This window comes from Copadichromis virginalis, linkage group LG18, assembly GCF_057382275.1.
Source record: "Copadichromis virginalis isolate Kocher_CV1m ecotype Utaka linkage group LG18, C_Virginalis_male_GT1.1, whole genome shotgun sequence".
In the NCBI taxonomy this organism is placed as follows: Eukaryota; Metazoa; Chordata; class Actinopteri; order Cichliformes; family Cichlidae; genus Copadichromis; species Copadichromis virginalis.
Genome location: NC_140635.1, coordinates 33,152,011 through 33,170,692, shown reverse-complemented (window position 1 = coordinate 33,170,692; position 18,682 = coordinate 33,152,011). Strand labels below are relative to the sequence as shown.

The window sequence follows — 18,682 nt, the reverse complement described above, 5'->3', positions numbered from 1 at the left end:
CAAATGCCCCAAAACGTAGAAGAAGCAGCGCAATTTGACGCAGTGTGGAAGTCCTGAAGAGTACGACGTCCGAGTTTCAAGGTTGATTTATCTGAGCGCATGTGCGGGCATGTCAGGCAGCAGGTTGATGAGAGCCATTAGAGTGAGTGAGTTCGGAGCTCCGTCAGTCCTCAGACTGCGCTCTGACGTGACTGTCCCTCAGCCCGGGCGCACACAGGTGAGACCCACGCAGCTGGACTACTCCGTGCAAAGGGCACACAGCAGCAGCTGCACGTCACAGTAAAATCACGCGTGATGTTTGAAACACACTCACTGCTAATGCTTATGATCTGCGTATAGAGTTTCATGAAATCATAAACCTGCATTACGGTGTGTTTGATTTTGGTGCTTGGCCTTCTGCATTACTTCTTGATTGTCTGATCATTTCCTGATAACATTTAAATTTACAGCAATTGATTACAGAGCAGTGGGGAGTAGATTTCATCACAGTGGACGTCTTTCTGAATGTGCTGCAACTAAGTTTAAGAATATAATCCACCCACTGACCGTCTTCAATGCCCTGTACCAACACACAGCAGAGCCGCTACCTGAACGCTACTCCAACAGAGGTTGATTATCTTGTTAATAATTTAACCTCACTATGAGTGACTCTGGATACTGTAGCTCCTGTAGGCCTCAAATCAGAAGTACTTGACTCCCTGGTATAATTCTCAAACACGTAGCCTAAAGCAAATAACTCATAAGTTGGAGAGGAAGTGGTGTATCACACATTTAGAAGATCATCATTTAGCCTGGAGAAATAGTTTGCTGCTTTGTAAGAAAGCCCTGCTACTGCTAAGCAGAAGACACCAAACTTGTGTTTTATCTGGCTTCACAAATTTATCTGTTCATGAAGCCAGATAACACACACCAATTAGTTAAACTGCAGGAATGTCTTAAAGACATAAAGACCTGGATGACCTCTAACTTTCTGCTTCTTAATTCAGATAAAACTGAGGTTATTGTACTCGGCCCTGAAAATCTTAGAAATATGGTATCTAACCAGATTCTTACTCTGGATGGCATTACCTTGGCCTCCAGTAACACTGCGCAATAGCTCTAAAAGTAGTAGTAGTCATTCATTATTATCAGGAAGTCCTAAAAACTCCCTGAAAAGCCTTCATTTAATCCAATATGCTGCAGCAAGAGTCCTGACAGGGACTAGAAAGAGAGAGCAGATTTCTCCTGTGTTGGCTTCCTTTCATTGGCTCCCTGTTAAATCCAGAATTGAATTTAACAATCCTGCTCCTCACATACAAGGTCTTAAATAATCAGGCCCCATCTTATCTTAATGACTTCCAGCTTCCAGTTTGGATTCAGGAGACAGACACTATCTCTACTTTTAAGATTAGGCTTCAAATTTTCCTTTTTGCTAAAGCATATAGTTAGGGCTGGACCAGGTGACCCTGGATCCTCCCTTAGTTATGCTGCAATAGGTGTAGGCTGCTGGGGGATTCCCATGATGCACTGAGTATTTCTTCTTCAGTCACCTTTCTCACTCACTATGGCTGTATCCCAATTCAGGGTCTGCAGCCTTAAAGTACGCAGCCTTAACGATCCACAAGGGCCGCGTACTCAAAGACCGCTAAGGCCAGAAGTGCGAGGCTCGTAAAATGGGACGGTCTAGCCTCCGTCGCGCTGCCCAGGTTGCCTAGCAACCATGATGCTAACAGCTGGAAACGTTTCATACAGCTTTGTTTGACAGAAATGAAGGAGAAAATCTTTTGTTTGTTTCTTTCTACATGAGCTTTGATCATTCTCTGTAAGATTAAGGTCAGCTATTGAACGGTGTATATTTTAAAGTAAAGGCTTTAAAACCAAGTTAGTACAAACGTCACTAATGTCACATAACTTCGCCGACATGTTGCCAACAGTAATGTTTTAATGTTCTTCATTATTAAACATTCGCACATAAATAAGTGACATAATATTCAGTACTTACTTAAAGTTTACTCTTCGGGCGCCCCTCATCCGCCGTTTTTTTTCGGCAAAATTATCCACACCCACCGCCGCGCTATGCATTCTGGGATATGTTGGGCCACGAAGTCTACACCGCCACATCCTTAAAATTCAGGAAAATGAAGGACGCATTTGAGGGCCGCATTTCGAGCAGCCTTTGAATTGGGACAGCCTTCGTCATGTCGCTGTGACGCAATCGGCCTTAAAATGCGGCCTTTAAGGCTTCAGACCCTGAATTGGGATACAGCCATTGTGTTCATAGACCTCTTTGCACTGAATCATACTTGTTATTAATCTTTGGCTGTTCCACAGCATGTCTTCATCCTGTCTTCCTTCTCTCACCCCAACCGATCACAGCAGATGGCCCCGCCCCTCCTTGAGCCTGGTTCTGTTGGAGGTTTTTTCCTGTTAAAAGGGAGTTTTTCCTTCCCACTGTCACCTTGCTCATAGGGGGTCATATGATTGTTGGGTTTTTCTCTGTATGTATGTAGGGTCTACCTTACAATATAAAGCACCTTGAGACGACTGTTGTTGTGATTTGGTGCTGCACAAATAAAATTGAATTGAACTGAATATTTGTGGAAGTCAGATATTAAGAATACTACACTAACATTGAGATGTAGAGCTGCCTCTTTAATCATAGCCAAGTAACCACATGTGAACAATATCCGTGCTACAACTGGAAATGGTGGATCGAGCCAGATATCCATAGTATTGATACCAACGCTGGTATTGGTATCTGATTGATACATTGTAGTATGTAGCCCACTGAATTGTGTTAAATATTAATGAAAAATATGCCTCCTAACTTGAAAGACATGAAAATGTTTGAACCTTTTTGTGTTGACTGTAGGGCTGCCACGATTTGTCGACTAGTCACGATTACGTCGACTATCAAAATCGTCGACGACTGATTTAATAGTCGACGTGTCGTTTGAAGCTTTGTAAGATCGCAAAAGACGCAGGAATAAGTAGTAGGATTTAAGAGTGTAATAACGGACTGAAACAGAAGATGGCAGCACAGCATGTACAAGGATGCCAGCTGCCGTTAAACCCCGAAGAAGAAGAAGCAGCTGTGTCCCAGAATTCATAGCGCGGCCCAGCTTAGTTTCCAACAATGGCGGTAGCTAGTTAGTTTTAATATTACTCTTATTATTCTTTCTGGGTCACAAAATAAACGTTTAACATATTTTCAGGCGAGAATGTAGCTGTGTAAACCTCAAATATCTGCTCAGTTTATCAGGACACCACATATTTTCAAAAGCGCTCCGACGTTTTCGGAGACGTCTGTTACCCACTAGCTCGATAGCTAGCCGGGGGCTAGGTCACTAGCGCCGTGAGAACACCGGACTCCCGGCAAATTGTTTTCAAACCCACCGCCGTCTTTCGCGACTCAGGTTAAATATATATGAGTCACTTAGATAAATAAAAAATGTTGTTGTTTGGCTTTTTTTTTTTTTTAGTATTTTATTTGTTCCTGAGTAAATCGGTTTGGCTGAGATTAAAGTTATAGTTTTTACACAGCTGAATAAACGTCAAGCAGACAGCTGATTATCAGAAGTGTGAGATGCTGGAGAATATACTCCGGTGTCCTGTTATATTTTAGATAGCAAGGAGTTTATTAAACTTCACCGAAACAATCTGCAAATTTCATTAAAATTGAATAAACTATCATCTTGTCTTTATTTTTAGTTAGCACCTTAAAAGCTTAAAGCTGTAAGCTAATGATAGTTATATAAGAGCAGATGCTGCTGGTGCAATAAGCTGTAGTTTTACGTCCAGTGGATGATGATCTGATTAGTCGACTAATCGCATAAATAATCGGTGACTAGTCGACTATCAAAATAATCGTTTGTGGCAGCCCTAGTTGACTGTCACGTGTATTTTATTTATACTAGGGATGCACCGATACCGAGTACGAGTACTTGCATTTCAGTACTCACCGATACAGAGTACTTAATAAAAACATGATTTAAATTTGCAGGTAACAGCTTTAGTCCTATAATTTAACAAAAAATAAACAAGGGACTAGTTTGGAATTAAGAACATTTATTTAAAATGAAAAGCATGTTGTATGTAATATTAAAGAATAAATAATTATAAAAAAACAAAATTTAATTTTACATTTGTTCGTCTGTTTCTCTGTTTAGAAGTTTCACTAGCACAGTCACAGCTGGGATGACATCAGAGGCTAGTGCGTCGTAGCTGCTCACTTTTTTAGTTAAACTCTTTGTACTCGTTGTTGTGTTGGGATTTTAGGTGCTTGATTAAATTGCTTGTGTTAAATGCGCTACCTTTAGAGCCTCCTCTGGACAATTTCGCTGAGCACAATTTGCAGTCCACCTTTGTTTTCGCATCTTCGTTCACTTTGAAATAGCTCCACTCAGCTGATATGTCTCGCCTCGCTTTCTCCCCGCTCTGAGCTGCAGCCGGGGCAGGCACTCAGCGCCTGTGATTAACCCCTTACATGCCGCTCAAACATAGACAGGTCTCAGACCGTGGTATCGGTCCTCGGTATCGGGGGACTTTTAACGAGTACGAGTACTTTAGAAAATGTGGTATCGAGGCCGATACTGGTATCGGTATCGGTATCGGTGCATCCCTAATTTATATCCTACAGCACATTTAAATAACAGGTTCACCCAAGTGTTTTAGACAACATTACATTTACATTCCAGGTCTTCAAAAACAAAGTTTCAAAACACATGAAAAACTAAAACTGAGACACTTTGTCTCAAAACTCATGATACCCTGCTCTCCACTACATCCTTTTTTCAGTAAAAAGTATAAGTATTTGTAAAGTGGCACTGATACTTGGCATCAGATTAATACCAGATTCTGCAGTGTCGCAGAGCACTAGCTGCAAGCATAATAGAACAGAAAGGTATGACCATTAGGGAAGGGTGGAAAAGGAACGTGTACCAACAATGACCTGACAGCACTGCTACAAAACAAGTGCAAATTCATCTCCTGCTTCCTTTCAGTTAATAAAGCCCTTAAAGTCATTTTTTAAATTGACTGTTGACAAAACAAATATACTTGCCTTTTTCTGAATGATGTTAATATTGAATTCTACATGTGAATGTAGAAGTCAAATCTAATTTAATTATTAGCAAACAGTAGTACAAGTAACACTTGTTCTGATGACAGATCCTGGATAGACTTCTGCACTGGTTATCCAGTTCTCAAAGAAATGTACTGAATCACACAGGAATAAATTGGCACTGAATGAGTGTTAAATTGTCAGTGCGCCCCAGGGCAGCTGTGGCTACAATGTAGCTTGCTATCGCCAGTGTGTGAATGTGTGTGTGAATGGGTGGATGACTGAATGTAGTGTAAAGCGCTTTGGGGTCCTATGGACTAGAAAAGCGCTATACAAATGCAGGCCATTTACCATTTAAATGTCTGTACAGTACTATCAAAGTGGCAAAAGGGTAAACCCCCACTTGCGTCAGAACATGCATCAAGTGTCATTGCAATTACATTTTTTTACTTGAAATAAAAAAGCTGTGAACATGTTTTAAAGTCAGAAATCTGATTTTGTTATAGTCAATAGCAAATAAATCAAGGGTAAAATCTGAGAAATGTATCCAGTAGTTGAAGTTTTGTAGTCAAGCAGCTGTTTCTTAAGCTTGAAATGACGGTCAAATTGAAACATTTAGAAATTTTAAAGATTGAAGTAGCTAAGATTAGAATTAATGGCCCGAGGTGGACAAACTTTTGTTGTTTAAATGGAAAATGGATTGGTTCTTGTATAGCGCTTTTCTGAGCACTCTACACAACTTGTGCATTCACCCAAGCACATTTTTTTGTGCTTGTATGAATGCTTTCTAACTAACATTCACACATACACTCATATGGATGCAATTTGGGGTTAGTATCTTGCCCAAGGATATTTGGCATGCAGACTAGGGAAACCAGGAATTGAACCATCAACCTTCCGATCAGTAGATGACCTGCTCTACCGCTTGAGCTACAGCCACCCCGAAACAGCCAGTGTTTTTAACCTGTGATTATTATTCAAGTTCAAGTGATTTAAATGAAATATTTGAGTAATAGTGTTTAAAATCTCCTAATCTCTCAGCCCACATGGCATAGTCCATCTGAAGTCTCTCTCTCTCATATAGGTGTTGATCCGTGTCCATGCCTGTGGAGTGAACCCTGTGGAAACTTACATCCGAGCTGGGACGTATGCAAGGAAACCCACCCTGCCTTACACACCTGGCTCTGATGTAGCAGGAGTGGTGGAATCAGTTGGAGAAGGAGTGACTGCAGTGAAGGTTAGAGTACAGACGACTGTATGGATGTGATAGCAGCTACATGTCAGTGCAGTTATATAATCATGTGGGATCAGTCCTCCATCTTCTGCTTAGCATCACTTAAAACTTGTGTAAATCCAAGTTCAAGTTCATCCTGTAGAAAATACACAGAGACAATGTGAGAAGGAACTCTTAAATAAGGAGATACAGGAGGTGTGCACAGTGTGTGAACATATGTGTGTGTTTTCCAGGCAGGGGATCGTGTGTTCACCACAGCTACAGAGACTGGAGGCTATGCAGAGTACACTGTAGCAGCTGGCGACTCTGTTTACAAGCTGCCTGATGCTTTAGACTTCACACAGGGAGCAGCCATCGGGATCCCGTACTTCACCGCCTACAGAGCTCTGATCCACAAGTAAGACACACCTGTTCTAATCAGGGTGAGCTGTAGCAGGATTCCACCATCTGCAGATCTTAAAGAGCAAAGCAATGAAATTCAATATAATATTCAATTTAATATTTCTAATTCAAATTACAAGGTCCAGTAAAAATCTTTTAGTGGGCTTATATAACAATAGAAAGTGCTGAAAAAGTAATGTCAGCTAAAATATATTATAACAACAAGAAATACATGTATCTCTTCCTGCATATGACCAAGTCTACACAGCTGCGTGGTACTTATACTGCCCTCTGGTGGTCAAAACCTTGATCTTCTTCCTTCCACACTGACAAGTCCAGATATATGCATATCCCAACTCTGAACATACATCATGTTACAAAGGAAAGATCAATGTTTTTAATAGAGGGGGTGGTTAATTAGTAATGCAGCACCATACTGTTAACTTTCACCTTCTCTGTGGGTTTTTTGTGTTGTGCAGAGCGCACGCCAAGGCTGGAGAGACCGTTCTTATCCATGGAGCCAGTGGAGGGGTGAGACTCTTCTTCAGCTCTAGGAGATATAGCTCCAATTTCTAACAAGTCATCATTAGGCTGCCCTAGATCCCTAAAATATCCTGCAAGGATGCCAAAGTATAGTGACACCAATCCGATACATCTAAACATATTTTAGGAGCAGCTGTTGTATTAATCTGTTTTTAAAGCCTGAAAAAGATTTTGAACACTTGCAGTGCTTTCCTGATCTGTAGGTCACGCTAAAACTTGTTTTGCCTTTCTTTCCCTTCAAAAGTTGAAGTGTTATGTGTGTGAGTGGGTTAAGGGAGAGTATGATGGAGAATACAGTGGAACCCCGACTTACGAAATTCATTTGTTCCCGAGGGTCTTTCGTAAGTCGAAGATTTTCGTAAGTCGAAGCACCCATCGCGCCTTTTGAGTGAGGCGATGCTGAACGATAGACTATAGACTAATTGCTAACTAGAACAACAATACGTCGTTCAAGTGGAACAGCGAAGCGCAATTACGAAAGCCAAGGGGTTGTCACATGATTCGGAAGGCATTCTGGGCATTCTGGGCTCGGCCAATCAGAGCCAGCGGATTTCGTAAAATGGGCATTTTGCCGTAACACGGGCAGAAATATTGGCGTTCAGTGCCTTCGTAACTTGAATTTTTCGTTTAACAGGGTATTCGTAAGTCGGGGTTCCACTGTATTACAAAGTTTGTCCTCGAGTCTAAATACTTCATTATGCATTATGAAAAATATTACAATATTGCACACAAAATACTAAAGGAATGAGCAAAATGTGTAGAAGGAAGAAAAGTAGTCCTGATACTGATCCCTGTGGGACCCCATATTTGATAGTTATACTTTGAGATTTTTACCATTTACACACACATATTGCTCCCTTTTCTTTAATTTAATTTGATTACAAATATCATTCACACCTAATGTAAGGGAGCTTGACTTCTGTTTTTATCTCTTGGTGTAAAAAGAAAGAGTTTTAAAAAATGGCTTTTGTTTATAAGTGACACACTGAAGAGGGCTAATAGTTATGGATAGATTTTCTTTTCTTGAGATAAAATATTTAATAAAACTGTTGGTAATATTTTCATGATGTGGAACATTTCTGGCATTTTACTCGACCCTGGTGTCATTGAGCATATTTGTAAGATGTGTGCTATACCTTCAAATCATACTGCCTGAAGGAAGCATGTACAGTAGGATGCAAAAGTTTGGGCAACCTTGTTAATAGTCATTATTCTCCTGTATAAATCGTTGGTTGTTACGATAAAAAAATTTCAGTTAAATATATCATATAGGAGACACACTCAGTGATATTTCAGAAGTGAAACGAAGTTTATTGGATTTACAGAAAGTGTGCAATAATTGTTTAAACAAAATCAGGCAGGTGCATTAATTTGGGGTCCACAAAAAAAGAAATGAAATCAATATTTAGTAGATCTGCCTTTTGCAGAAATTACAGCCTCGAAATGCTTCCTGTAGGTTCCAATGAGAGTCTGGATTGTGGTTGAAGGTATTTTGGACCATTCCTCTTTACAAAACATCTCTAGTTCATTCAGGTTTGATGGCTTCCGAGCATGGACAGCTCTTTAACTCACACCACAGATTTTCAATAATATTCAGGTCTGGGCTGAGATGGCCATTCCACAACGTTGTACTTGTTCCTCTGCATGAATGCCTTAGTGGATTTTGAGCAGTGTTTCGGGTCATTGTCTTGTTGAAAGATCCAGCCCCGGCACAGTTTCAGCTTTGTCACTGATTCCTGGACATTGGTCTCCAGAATCTGCTGATACTGAGTGGAATCCATGTGTCCCTCAACTTTGACAAGATTCCCAGTCCCTGCACTGGCCACACAGCCCCACGGCATGATGAAACCACCACCATATTTCACTGTAGGTAGCAGGTGTTTTTCTTGGAATGCTGTGTTCTTTTTCCTCCATGCATAATGCCTCTTGTTATGCCCAAATAACTCAACTTTAGTTTCATCAGTCCACAGCACCTTATTCCGAATGAAGCTGGCTTGTCCAAATGTGCTTTAGCAAACCTCAAGCGTCTCTGTTTGTGCTGTGGGCGGAGAAAAGGCTTCCTCTGCATCACTCTCGCATACAGCATCTCCTTGTGTAAAGTGCACCGAATGGTTGAACGATGCACAGTGACTCCATCTGCTGCAAGATGATGTTGTAGGTCTTTGGTGCTGGTCTGTGGGTTGACTCTGACTGTTCTCACCATTCGTCGCTTCTGTCCATCCGAGATTTTTCTTGGTCTGCCACTTTGAGCCTTAACTTGAACTGAGCCTGTGGTCTATCATTTTCTCAATATGTTCCTACCTGTGGAAACAGATGGCTTAAATTTCTGAGACAGCTTTCTGTATCCTTCCCCTAAACCATGATGGTGAACAATCTTTGTCTTCGGGTCATTTGAGAGTTGTTTTGAGACCCCCATGTTGCTACTCTTCAGAGAAAATTAAAAGAGGAGGGAAACTTACAAGTGACCCCTTTAAATACTCTTACTCATTATTGGATTCACTTGTGTATGTAGGTCAGGGGTCACTGAGCTTACCAGGCCAATTTGAGTTCCAATAATTTGTTCTAAAGGTTTTGGAATCAATAAAATGACAACAGTGACCCAAATTATGCGCCTGCCTGATTGTGTTTAAACGATTATTGCACACTTTCTGTAAATCCAATAAACTTAGTTTCACTTCTCGAGTATCATTGTGTGTGTCTCCTATATGATATATTTAACTCACATTTTTTATTGTAACAACCAACGATTTATATAGCAAAATAATGACTATTAACAAGGTTGCTCAAACTTTTGCATCCCACTGTATAATCTAAACAGAACTGGTCCTATCACAGAACCTTGTGGAACTCCATAATTAACTTTATTGTGGGAAAAGGATTCTCCATTTATATAAACAAATCGGAGTCTATTATATAGATATGATTCAAACCACTGCAGTATCTGATGTGTAAAAGATTTAAGACCATATTAGTAAACCTCCTGTCTAATAATCTTGACATCTAAAACCTAAGGATAAGGTAAAATACATAAATGCAGTACCTTATATATAGTATCTTGATTTAATGTACTTACTCTTATGGTAAAATTATGTTGTTTGACCTTTTCTGGCCTGATTGTGTATGTCACTGCTGTATAACTAACATGAAAACAACTAACCAGGGTAACTTTTTCCCCAGTTTTTTACACTTGTTTTTAATACAAGATTGTGTTAGTTTATGAACTAAAGAGATGCAGTTTTCTAGAACAAATTGTCTTTAATCAAATAATATAAACAGAAATGGAGTAAATAAATACTGTAAATGTGGGGCTTTTTGACTTTTTTACTGTTACATAAATACAGTGGCTTGCAAAAGTATTCGGCCCCTTGAACTTTTCCACATTTTGTCACATTACAGCCACAAACATGAATCAATTTTATTGGAATTCCACGTGAAAGACCAACACAAAGTGGTGTACACGTGAGAAGTGGAACGAAAATCATACATGATTCCAAACATTTTTTACAAATAAATAACTGCAAAGTGGGGTGTGGGTAATTATTCAGCCCCCTGAGTCAATGCTTTGTAGAACCACCTTTTGCTGCAATTCCAGCTGCCAGTCTTTTAGGGTTTGTCTCTACCAGCTTTGCACATCTAGAGACTGAAATCCTTGCTCAGTCTTCTTTGCAAAACAGCTCCAGCTCAGTCAGATTAGATGGACAGCGTTTGTGAACAGCAGTTTCAGATCTTGCCACAGATTCTCAATTGGATTTAGACACCAGACAGGTCAGAGATAAAGTTATTGAGAAATTTAAAGCAGGCTTAGGCTACAAAAAGATTTCACAAGCCTTGAACATCCCACGGAGCACTGTTCAAGCGATCATTCAGAAATGGAAGGAGTATGGCACAACTGTAAACCTACCAAGACAAGGCCGTCCACCTAAACTCACAGGCCGAACAAGGAGAGCACTGAGAGGCCCATGGGGACTCTGGACGAGCTGCAGAGATCTACAGCTCAGGTGGGGGAATCTGTCCACAGGACAACTATTAGTCGTGCACTGCACAAAGTTGGCCTTTATGGAAGAGTGGCAAGAAGAAAGCCATTGTTAACAGAAAACCATAACAAGTCCCGTTTGCAGTTTGCCACAAGCCATGTGGGGGACACAGCAAACATGTGGAAGAAGGTGCTCTGGTCAGATGAGACCAAAATGGAACTTTTTGGCCAAAATGCAAAACGCTATGTGTGGCAGAAAACTAACACTGCACATCACTCTGAACACACCATCCCCACTGTCCAAGAAAACCTCTTGGAGTCTGCAAAAGACTTGAGACTGGGGCGGAGGTTCACCTTCCAGCAGGACAACGACCCTAAACATAAAGCCAGGGCAACAATGGAATGGTTTAAAACAAAACATATCCATGTGTTAGAATGGCCCAGTCAAAGTCCAGATCTAAATCCAATCCAGAATCTGTGGCAAGATCTGAAACTGCTGTTCACAAACGCTGTCCATCTAATCTGACTGAGCTGGAGCTGTTTAGCAAAGAAGAATGAGCAAAGATTTCAGTCTCTAGATGTGCAAAGCTGGTAGAGACAGACCCTAAAAGACTGGCAGCTGGAATCGCAGCAAAAGGTGGTTCTACAAAGTATTGACTCAGGGGGCTGAATAATTACCCACACCCCACTTTGCAGTTATTTATTTGTAAAAAATGTTTGGAATCATGTATGATTTTCGTTCCACTTCTCACGTGTGCACCACTTTGTGTTGGTCTTTCACGTGGAATTCCAATAAAATTGATTCATGTTTGTGGCTGTAATGTGACAAAATGTGGAAAAGTTCAAGGGGCCGAATACTTTTGCAAGCCACTGTATATTCTTGCATTACTTGTACTACCGTGGCTCATCAGCTTTAAATAAAAGTGACTAGAAATGTGTGTTAAATGAAATTTAGCTACAATCAAATACTTTCTTCATCCTATAGGTGGGCATTGCAGCCTGTCAGTTGTCCCGTGCTCTGGGTCTTCAGGTTTTTGGGACAGCAGGGACACCAGAGGGGATGAAGTTGGTCCTTAACAATGGAGCTCACCTGGCCTTTAATCACAGACAAGAAGAATACACAGACAAAATCACGGTATTCACTCACATAGAAGTCAAGTGGCAGGAAAAACTCGTTCTGACCTTCTGAAAAATGCTCTGTGTGTTTATGTATTCCAGGAAGCCACAAAGGGCCGAGGTGTAGATGTGATAGTGGAGATGCTGTCAAATGTCAACCTCAGTAAGGACCTCCAGATGCTGGCCTATGGAGGGCGAGTGATGGTAGGACTACAGTTTTTCTTTTTTTTTTATAGTATAGTCGTGGGATCTTTTACTGGTTTATCAGTTTACTACTCCTCAGAAATGTGTTGTTAACAATCCAGCTGTGGTGGACTAATAATAATTATAGTACAATATTAAAAACAGGACAGCTATAAGGAAACACTCACTTCACTCCACACAGGGAGTAGTCAGCTGTTGTTGACATATCAGGGTGTGATAAATACATCAGAGGGTTCCCCAGGCTAAAATGTCCTCTAGCAACAATCAACTACAAAGCAAGAGGTGAGAAGCAAATAACAGACAAAGCAAAATCTGTCCTATTTTTGACCTGAGTTGCTCACGTTCTGTTTCACTTAAGGAAGCCTCCCGCTGTACAGCCCGTGCTGCTTGTAACTGAACCGGTTGTAGGTTGTCAATGTAAAGTTGTTGATGCACCTCTATTACATCATTAACTGTACAAATGTCCATACCAACATAAGAAAAGCTGTCATGTTCTTCACGGCCCACAAGGAAGGTAGATTTCAGTACAGGAATGATATGAGTTGCAAAGTGACTTGAACCAGCCCAAAGGAAATCATCAACGTGACATGCAAGCACTCCTGTAACCTCAGATTGTTCATTCTGCCAATAGAACACTGCAGGATCAACCTGTGATATTTTACCACCAGTTTTGAGCATAATGTCTTTGACCTTATTGTACCAATAAAGTGAAGCATCTGCAAGTCCATAAACACACTTTTTCAGTTTCCATTGAACATTGTCCTTGCCAGCTTCAGGTGGGGGACGAAGATAGATGTCTCTTGACAGTTCCATTCCCTGCAAGAAGGCAGATTTAATGTCCATTGAATTTACTCTCCACTTGTTTTGACATATCACAGCTAGCACCAGTCTGAGGGACTCAGACGCACATGTTGGAGAGTCTTTCTGTAGTTCTTTAGTATTTGCCTCTTCAAACCCCCGTGCCACAAGTCGAGCCTTTGGGACAACACCATTAGTAGTTTCTTTGAGTGTACAGACCCATCTAGTAGACACACATTTTTGACCCAGGTCTTTCACTTCATCAAACACACCATTACTTTGCCAGCTCTCAATCTCCTGCTGCTTAGCAGAATCAAAGGAAATATCTTTTGTTATGAGTACATCTGCATCTCTGTTTTCAGCTTCAGTGCAAAGACCATCAACAAGTGACATGTCTACAGCTTTCTTTTCACCTTCACTACCATCATGCTCAAGATATTGCACATTGTACCAGTTTTTGTATTGCCCTTTTGCTTTTCCCGCTCTGCCTAGCACTCTGGCTGTGTGTTGAACACCGTTGTCTCTGTTGGTAAAAGCAATCAGCTGTCCTGATCTTAACTTTACATTTGCAGAGACGTGATCAGTGGGTGTAGAGGGCTCATTTGCAGTTTGTGTGACAGACATGTTTTCTGTAGTGTTGGTTTCTCTGTCAATAGTGATGTCTTCTTCCTCACTAATACTCTGTTCACCATCGGGTGTGTCAGTGTCATCATTTTCAACTGCGTCTTTGTTGTCATCATCAGTAGTACTGTGTGGTATTTGTTTATGTCCAGTCTGTGAATCCACTTTAGTCAATCTTGACTGGTGTACTCTTACAAGAGTCCCCCCATGTCTTACAAATACAACAGTTCCATCCTGCCCAATAACTACACCTGGACCCTTCCACTCTGTACAGTCGACTCATTTGTAGTATACTTTATCTCCTGCCTCATATTTGTCATCTGTAGGCCTAAGTTGTTTGCGTAGTGCTCTCCTGATCCTTTCTGAACACTCTGCCTCAGTAAATGCTTTCCTGGAAGCATGTAATCCTGAGATATGTTCAGCTACTCTTGCACTTACAGTTGTGCCCTCTAAGGCAGGTGGCTTATCCATCAACACAGAAGGAAGGTTGGGGTTTTGGCCAAACACAAGTTGATGTGGACTATAACCATGTACATTAAGCATACTGTTTTTGGCCATAAGGGCCCAGTCTAGCGCAGTGTGCCAGTCACATCCTCGTTCCTTTTTTACCTTCAGGAGGATTTCTGTAAGTGTCATGTTATGTCTCTCCAGTAGTCCGTTGCTCCAGGGACTATACCCCGCCGTTGTTTTTACCTCAATGTTGAAGTTTTCAGCCATGTCCCGATTGTCTGTGTTGTTGAACTCTCCGCCGTTGTCTGTGTAGAGCCGTCTGGGGGCACCGTGAATGCTTATCCAGGTGTGAATGAAGGAGTTGACGATCTCTGCAGCTTTCTTTGTCTTTACTGTACTATGTAACTATCTAGCCACTTCTGACCACAAACTGTACGTGTACATGCAGTATCAATAATGGCTGACCCCAGTGCCTCAGTCAGGAAGATTTCAGAGTCTGTCATTGAGGCTTTAGTGTACAAAGTAATGTTACACTCCTCCACTTTCCCATCTTCAGTTAGCTTTACTTGGTCACCATTACGATGAGGACAGTCTTTCGCCCAGTGGTAAGTGCTCTGACAAATAGCACATCTTGTTCGCTTGCCAAACTTGTCAACTGGGTTGGTACCTTGTAGTGGTTGTCGCTGTCCACTCCATGACGAAGTACCGTTGTTTCGTTTGTATTTGGGACCTTTTTGTTCCGTAAGGAAAACTGCATCTTGGTTCAGTTGAATTCCGCTGAAAACTCCGGTTACTTTCCCTCCGAAAATCCGTTTCAGTGCAGACTTCATAGACGCAAACGTTAAGTCCGTGCACGCTGTCAGTGCAAGCTGTCGACTTTTCTCATCAAGACAAGCTGTATCTAGAAGCTTAAATGCTAGCACAGCGTCAGGCAGCGTCATGTTGTACTTTTTCATCCGGTTATAACGCTGTTCAAAGTCTATAATGTAGTCTGCCATGGACACGCTGTGGTTCTTTGCAATGGAGTCAAAACACGAGTAGGCTTCATAAGCGCGGTCTTTCTCTTCTCTCTGAAACACCGCGTCAAGTTTTGCAAGTAGTATTTCCATACCGTCATCTTTGTCCAAATCTTCCGCGGGTATCTCCATGGCCGTTTCTCTGGCTCTTCCCTCGAGCCCCAGCGCCACCGCGAGTGCCTGTTTCTTTTTATCCAGCTCCGTAACTCGTCTCCAGATATTGACTTCATTCTTCCAGCATTCGTATGGCCTGGCTTCATCAAACTTTGGTGGTACTTTGTAATTGGAAACCATCCTCTGCTACCAATGTTAACTCAAAAGACACGACGTCGTACTCTCATTCACAGCGCTTTATTCGTTCCGCCATTTTTCATACGGACCACAACAACAACACTTCGCGGGCAACAGTACTCTCGCGATAAAACAGAAAATAACAAGTTAACATTTCTTACCTTGGCCATGTCTCTGAGTATTGCACACCTTGTGCTTTTGGGCACTCCAGTGATGTTGCAGCTCTGAAATATGGCCAAACTGGTGGCAAGTGGCATCTTGGGGGCTGCACGCTTGACTTTTCTCAGTTCATGGGCAGTTATTTTGTGCCTTGGTTTTTCCACACGCTTCTTGCGACCCTGTTGACTATTTTGAATGAAACGCTTGATTGTTCGATGATCACGCTTCAGAAGCTTTGCAATTTTGAGACTGCTGCATCCCTCTGCAAGATATCTCACTATTTTTGACTTTTCTGAGCCTGTCAAGTCCTTCTTTTGACCCATTTTGCCAAAGGAAAGGACGTTGCCTAATAATTATGCACACCTGATATAGGGTGTTGATGTCATTAGACCACACCCCTTCTCATTACAGAGATGCACATCACCTAATATGCTTAATTGGTAGTAGGCTTTCGAGCCTATACAGCTTGGAGTAAGACAACATGCATGAAGAGGATGATGTGGACAAAATACTCATTTGCCTAATAATTCTGCACTCCCTGTATCTACCAGAAATGTTCTGATATACAGTTATATACAGTAGTTTACAAACACTCATTAATCATACCTCTACTTTGCTCTTTTTCTTTAGGTTGTTGGCTCCAGAGGATCTATAGAGATCAATCCCAGAGACACCATGATTAAAGAGAGCAGCATAGTGGGAGTGGCCCTTTTCTTTGCAACACCGGTACAAAATAACAGCATCACAAAATTTGTCAGTAATCTAATTTTTTTTAAATTTCATTTTAAAATTTTGTTTTTAATTCAGTTAAGCCTATTTTCCAGAGTAGGTTTGATTGTTATTATTTGAAAATGTTTAGTTTGTTAAGGTTAGTGTTCCGTGCTATTATTGTTATTATTTTTTATTTTATTTAGTTTTCCAAGTAAGCAAAATCATGCACATTGGTAATGCTACTGCCAAAACCTTTGGCTGTGACTCCATACATGATACATGATAAATATGTACAGAATTCTTATTCCGTGCCCCACTTGGTGATTTGGACATCTTTCTTCTCCCCCTGCTCCTCTCAGGAGGAGTTGAAGGAGTGTGGAGCTCTACTGTATGCAGGGATGGAAGCTGGTTGGTTGCGTCCGGTCGTCGGTTCCCAGTATCCGCTTGAAAAAGCTGCCCAGGCCCACCATGATATCATTGAGTCTCCCGGGGCTGCTGGGAAGATGGTCCTGACTATGTGACGACCATGTAATGGGTCACAGGTCACCTTTACAGTTTTTACAGTTCAGGCTGTTTTTAAATGGGTGATACTTTAATAAAATTTTTCAGGAACAGTTAATGTTGTTGTTTGTTGCTTCTATGGCAAAAATCAGTTTGCTAGATCACAGAAAATAATGCAGAAAATCCTTAGGCTGGATTTGTTTTTACTGTACCATCATGGTGCGATTTACCAATTGGATGAAACCTTACTGTAGTGAAGTTATTTCTTTAGTTCGTGTTAATATACTTTTGTATTTCTAAAGCTGAATTTAATAGTTTTTTTTTTCCAGAATGATCAGAGTGTTTTTGCAGATCTCTTCATAAGGTCTGTTGTCACTGATTTTAGGTTTAGTTCTTGTGTAATTTGGCATATCTCACTCTTTTCTTCTTGTTACCCTTCCTTATGAAGGGCATCTTGACAGCCAGCCTTCGCCTGAGAGCATTTGTGATGAGGCTTCATTAAACAGTAGATGAATAAACTGAAGGACTCCATGCATATATCATGTCCTGTGTCACGTCTATTCTGGTGTCTTTCACCCTTTTACTTAAGGACATGACTGCTCATCTGCTGTAGATAGTTTTTTTTTTTTTAAGCCTCCCACTTTTCTTTTGTCCTTCACTTGTTCAGTTTCCTCACATTGTTTTAAGAACACACTACACACTGTGTCAAAATATGGGTTCAAGGTTCTTTATTATTTGTCACATGCATAGTTATACAAGTATAACACACAGTGAAATGTAGCCTGACACGCTCCTCGACATGTGCAAAAATTGGGGGGGGGGTGTATAGAGGAAGAACATTATATATATATACATACACACATAGTATATACACTGGGTGAATGTGCAGTAGTAGCAGCTAGCAGGTGAATTCTGTACATTTATATGAATAGATATCTGACTATTTTACAGGATAGACAATATAAACATATTTAAAATTAAAGGAATTGAAATGTACATTGTGCCTTGGTTTAGTGTCTGGAAGAGTCCTGTCTCAGTCAATTATAGATGATGTGAGAGGGCGGGTGTGTGTGTTTAGGGCACGGATGGCTTGGGGATAGAAGCTCCTCTTGAGTCTCTCTGTCCTTGCCCGGAAGATGCGGAACCTTCTACCAGATTGCAGGTTTTGTCATCTACGGTTCATAACATCATCATAAGATAGACAGAAAATCTGGAGAAATCTCTGTGTGCAAGGGATAAGGCCAAAAATAAGTATTGTATATCTGTAATGTTTGGGCCCCTTGGTAAAATTACATGAAAAGCATGCATGATTCTGTCCTACCCTCAGGAACACTTCCTGAAATCATTGTCTGTGAACACAGTTCACCATGCCTTCCACAAATGCAGATTAAAGCTCTGTTGTGCAAAAAGAAGCCATCCACCAAAAAAGCCACTGCCTTCTCTGGATTTAAGATAGCCTGTGACAAAGTGGAAAACACTTCTTTTTTAAGCCCTCAGTTCAAAAGCCTGAATCTCTAATGCCTACAGAACCGACAGCTTGCTCATCTGGAAAGGCACTATCAGTGCTGGAAGGTATAAGCATGTTGATGGGTTTGTCTAGCATAAACCTATTTGCTGGAACGTTCAAGACAATTCTACTACAC

At 41.1% G+C, this 18,682-nt stretch overlaps 1 protein-coding gene across 2 annotated transcripts; it reads left to right on the top strand.

Moving 5' to 3' along the window:
• Positions 1–17,157, top strand: cryz (crystallin, zeta (quinone reductase)). Of its 2 annotated transcripts, none has more exons than XM_085439218.1 (8): positions 1–217; positions 6,126–6,278; positions 6,509–6,672; positions 7,136–7,187; positions 12,158–12,307; positions 12,391–12,492; positions 16,458–16,580; positions 16,898–17,157. In XM_085439218.1, exons 1-8 carry the CDS (start codon positions 110–112, stop codon positions 17,057–17,059), a joined length of 1,014 nt encoding a protein of 337 aa, XP_085295344.1. In that variant the 5' UTR covers positions 1–109; the 3' UTR covers positions 17,060–17,157. The 2 variants fall into 2 exon arrangements, with proteins under 2 accessions (XP_085295344.1, XP_085295345.1); XM_085439219.1 differs by having other exon boundaries at positions 2–217; positions 16,458–16,553.
• The last annotated feature ends 1,525 nt before the right edge of the window (positions 17,158–18,682 follow it).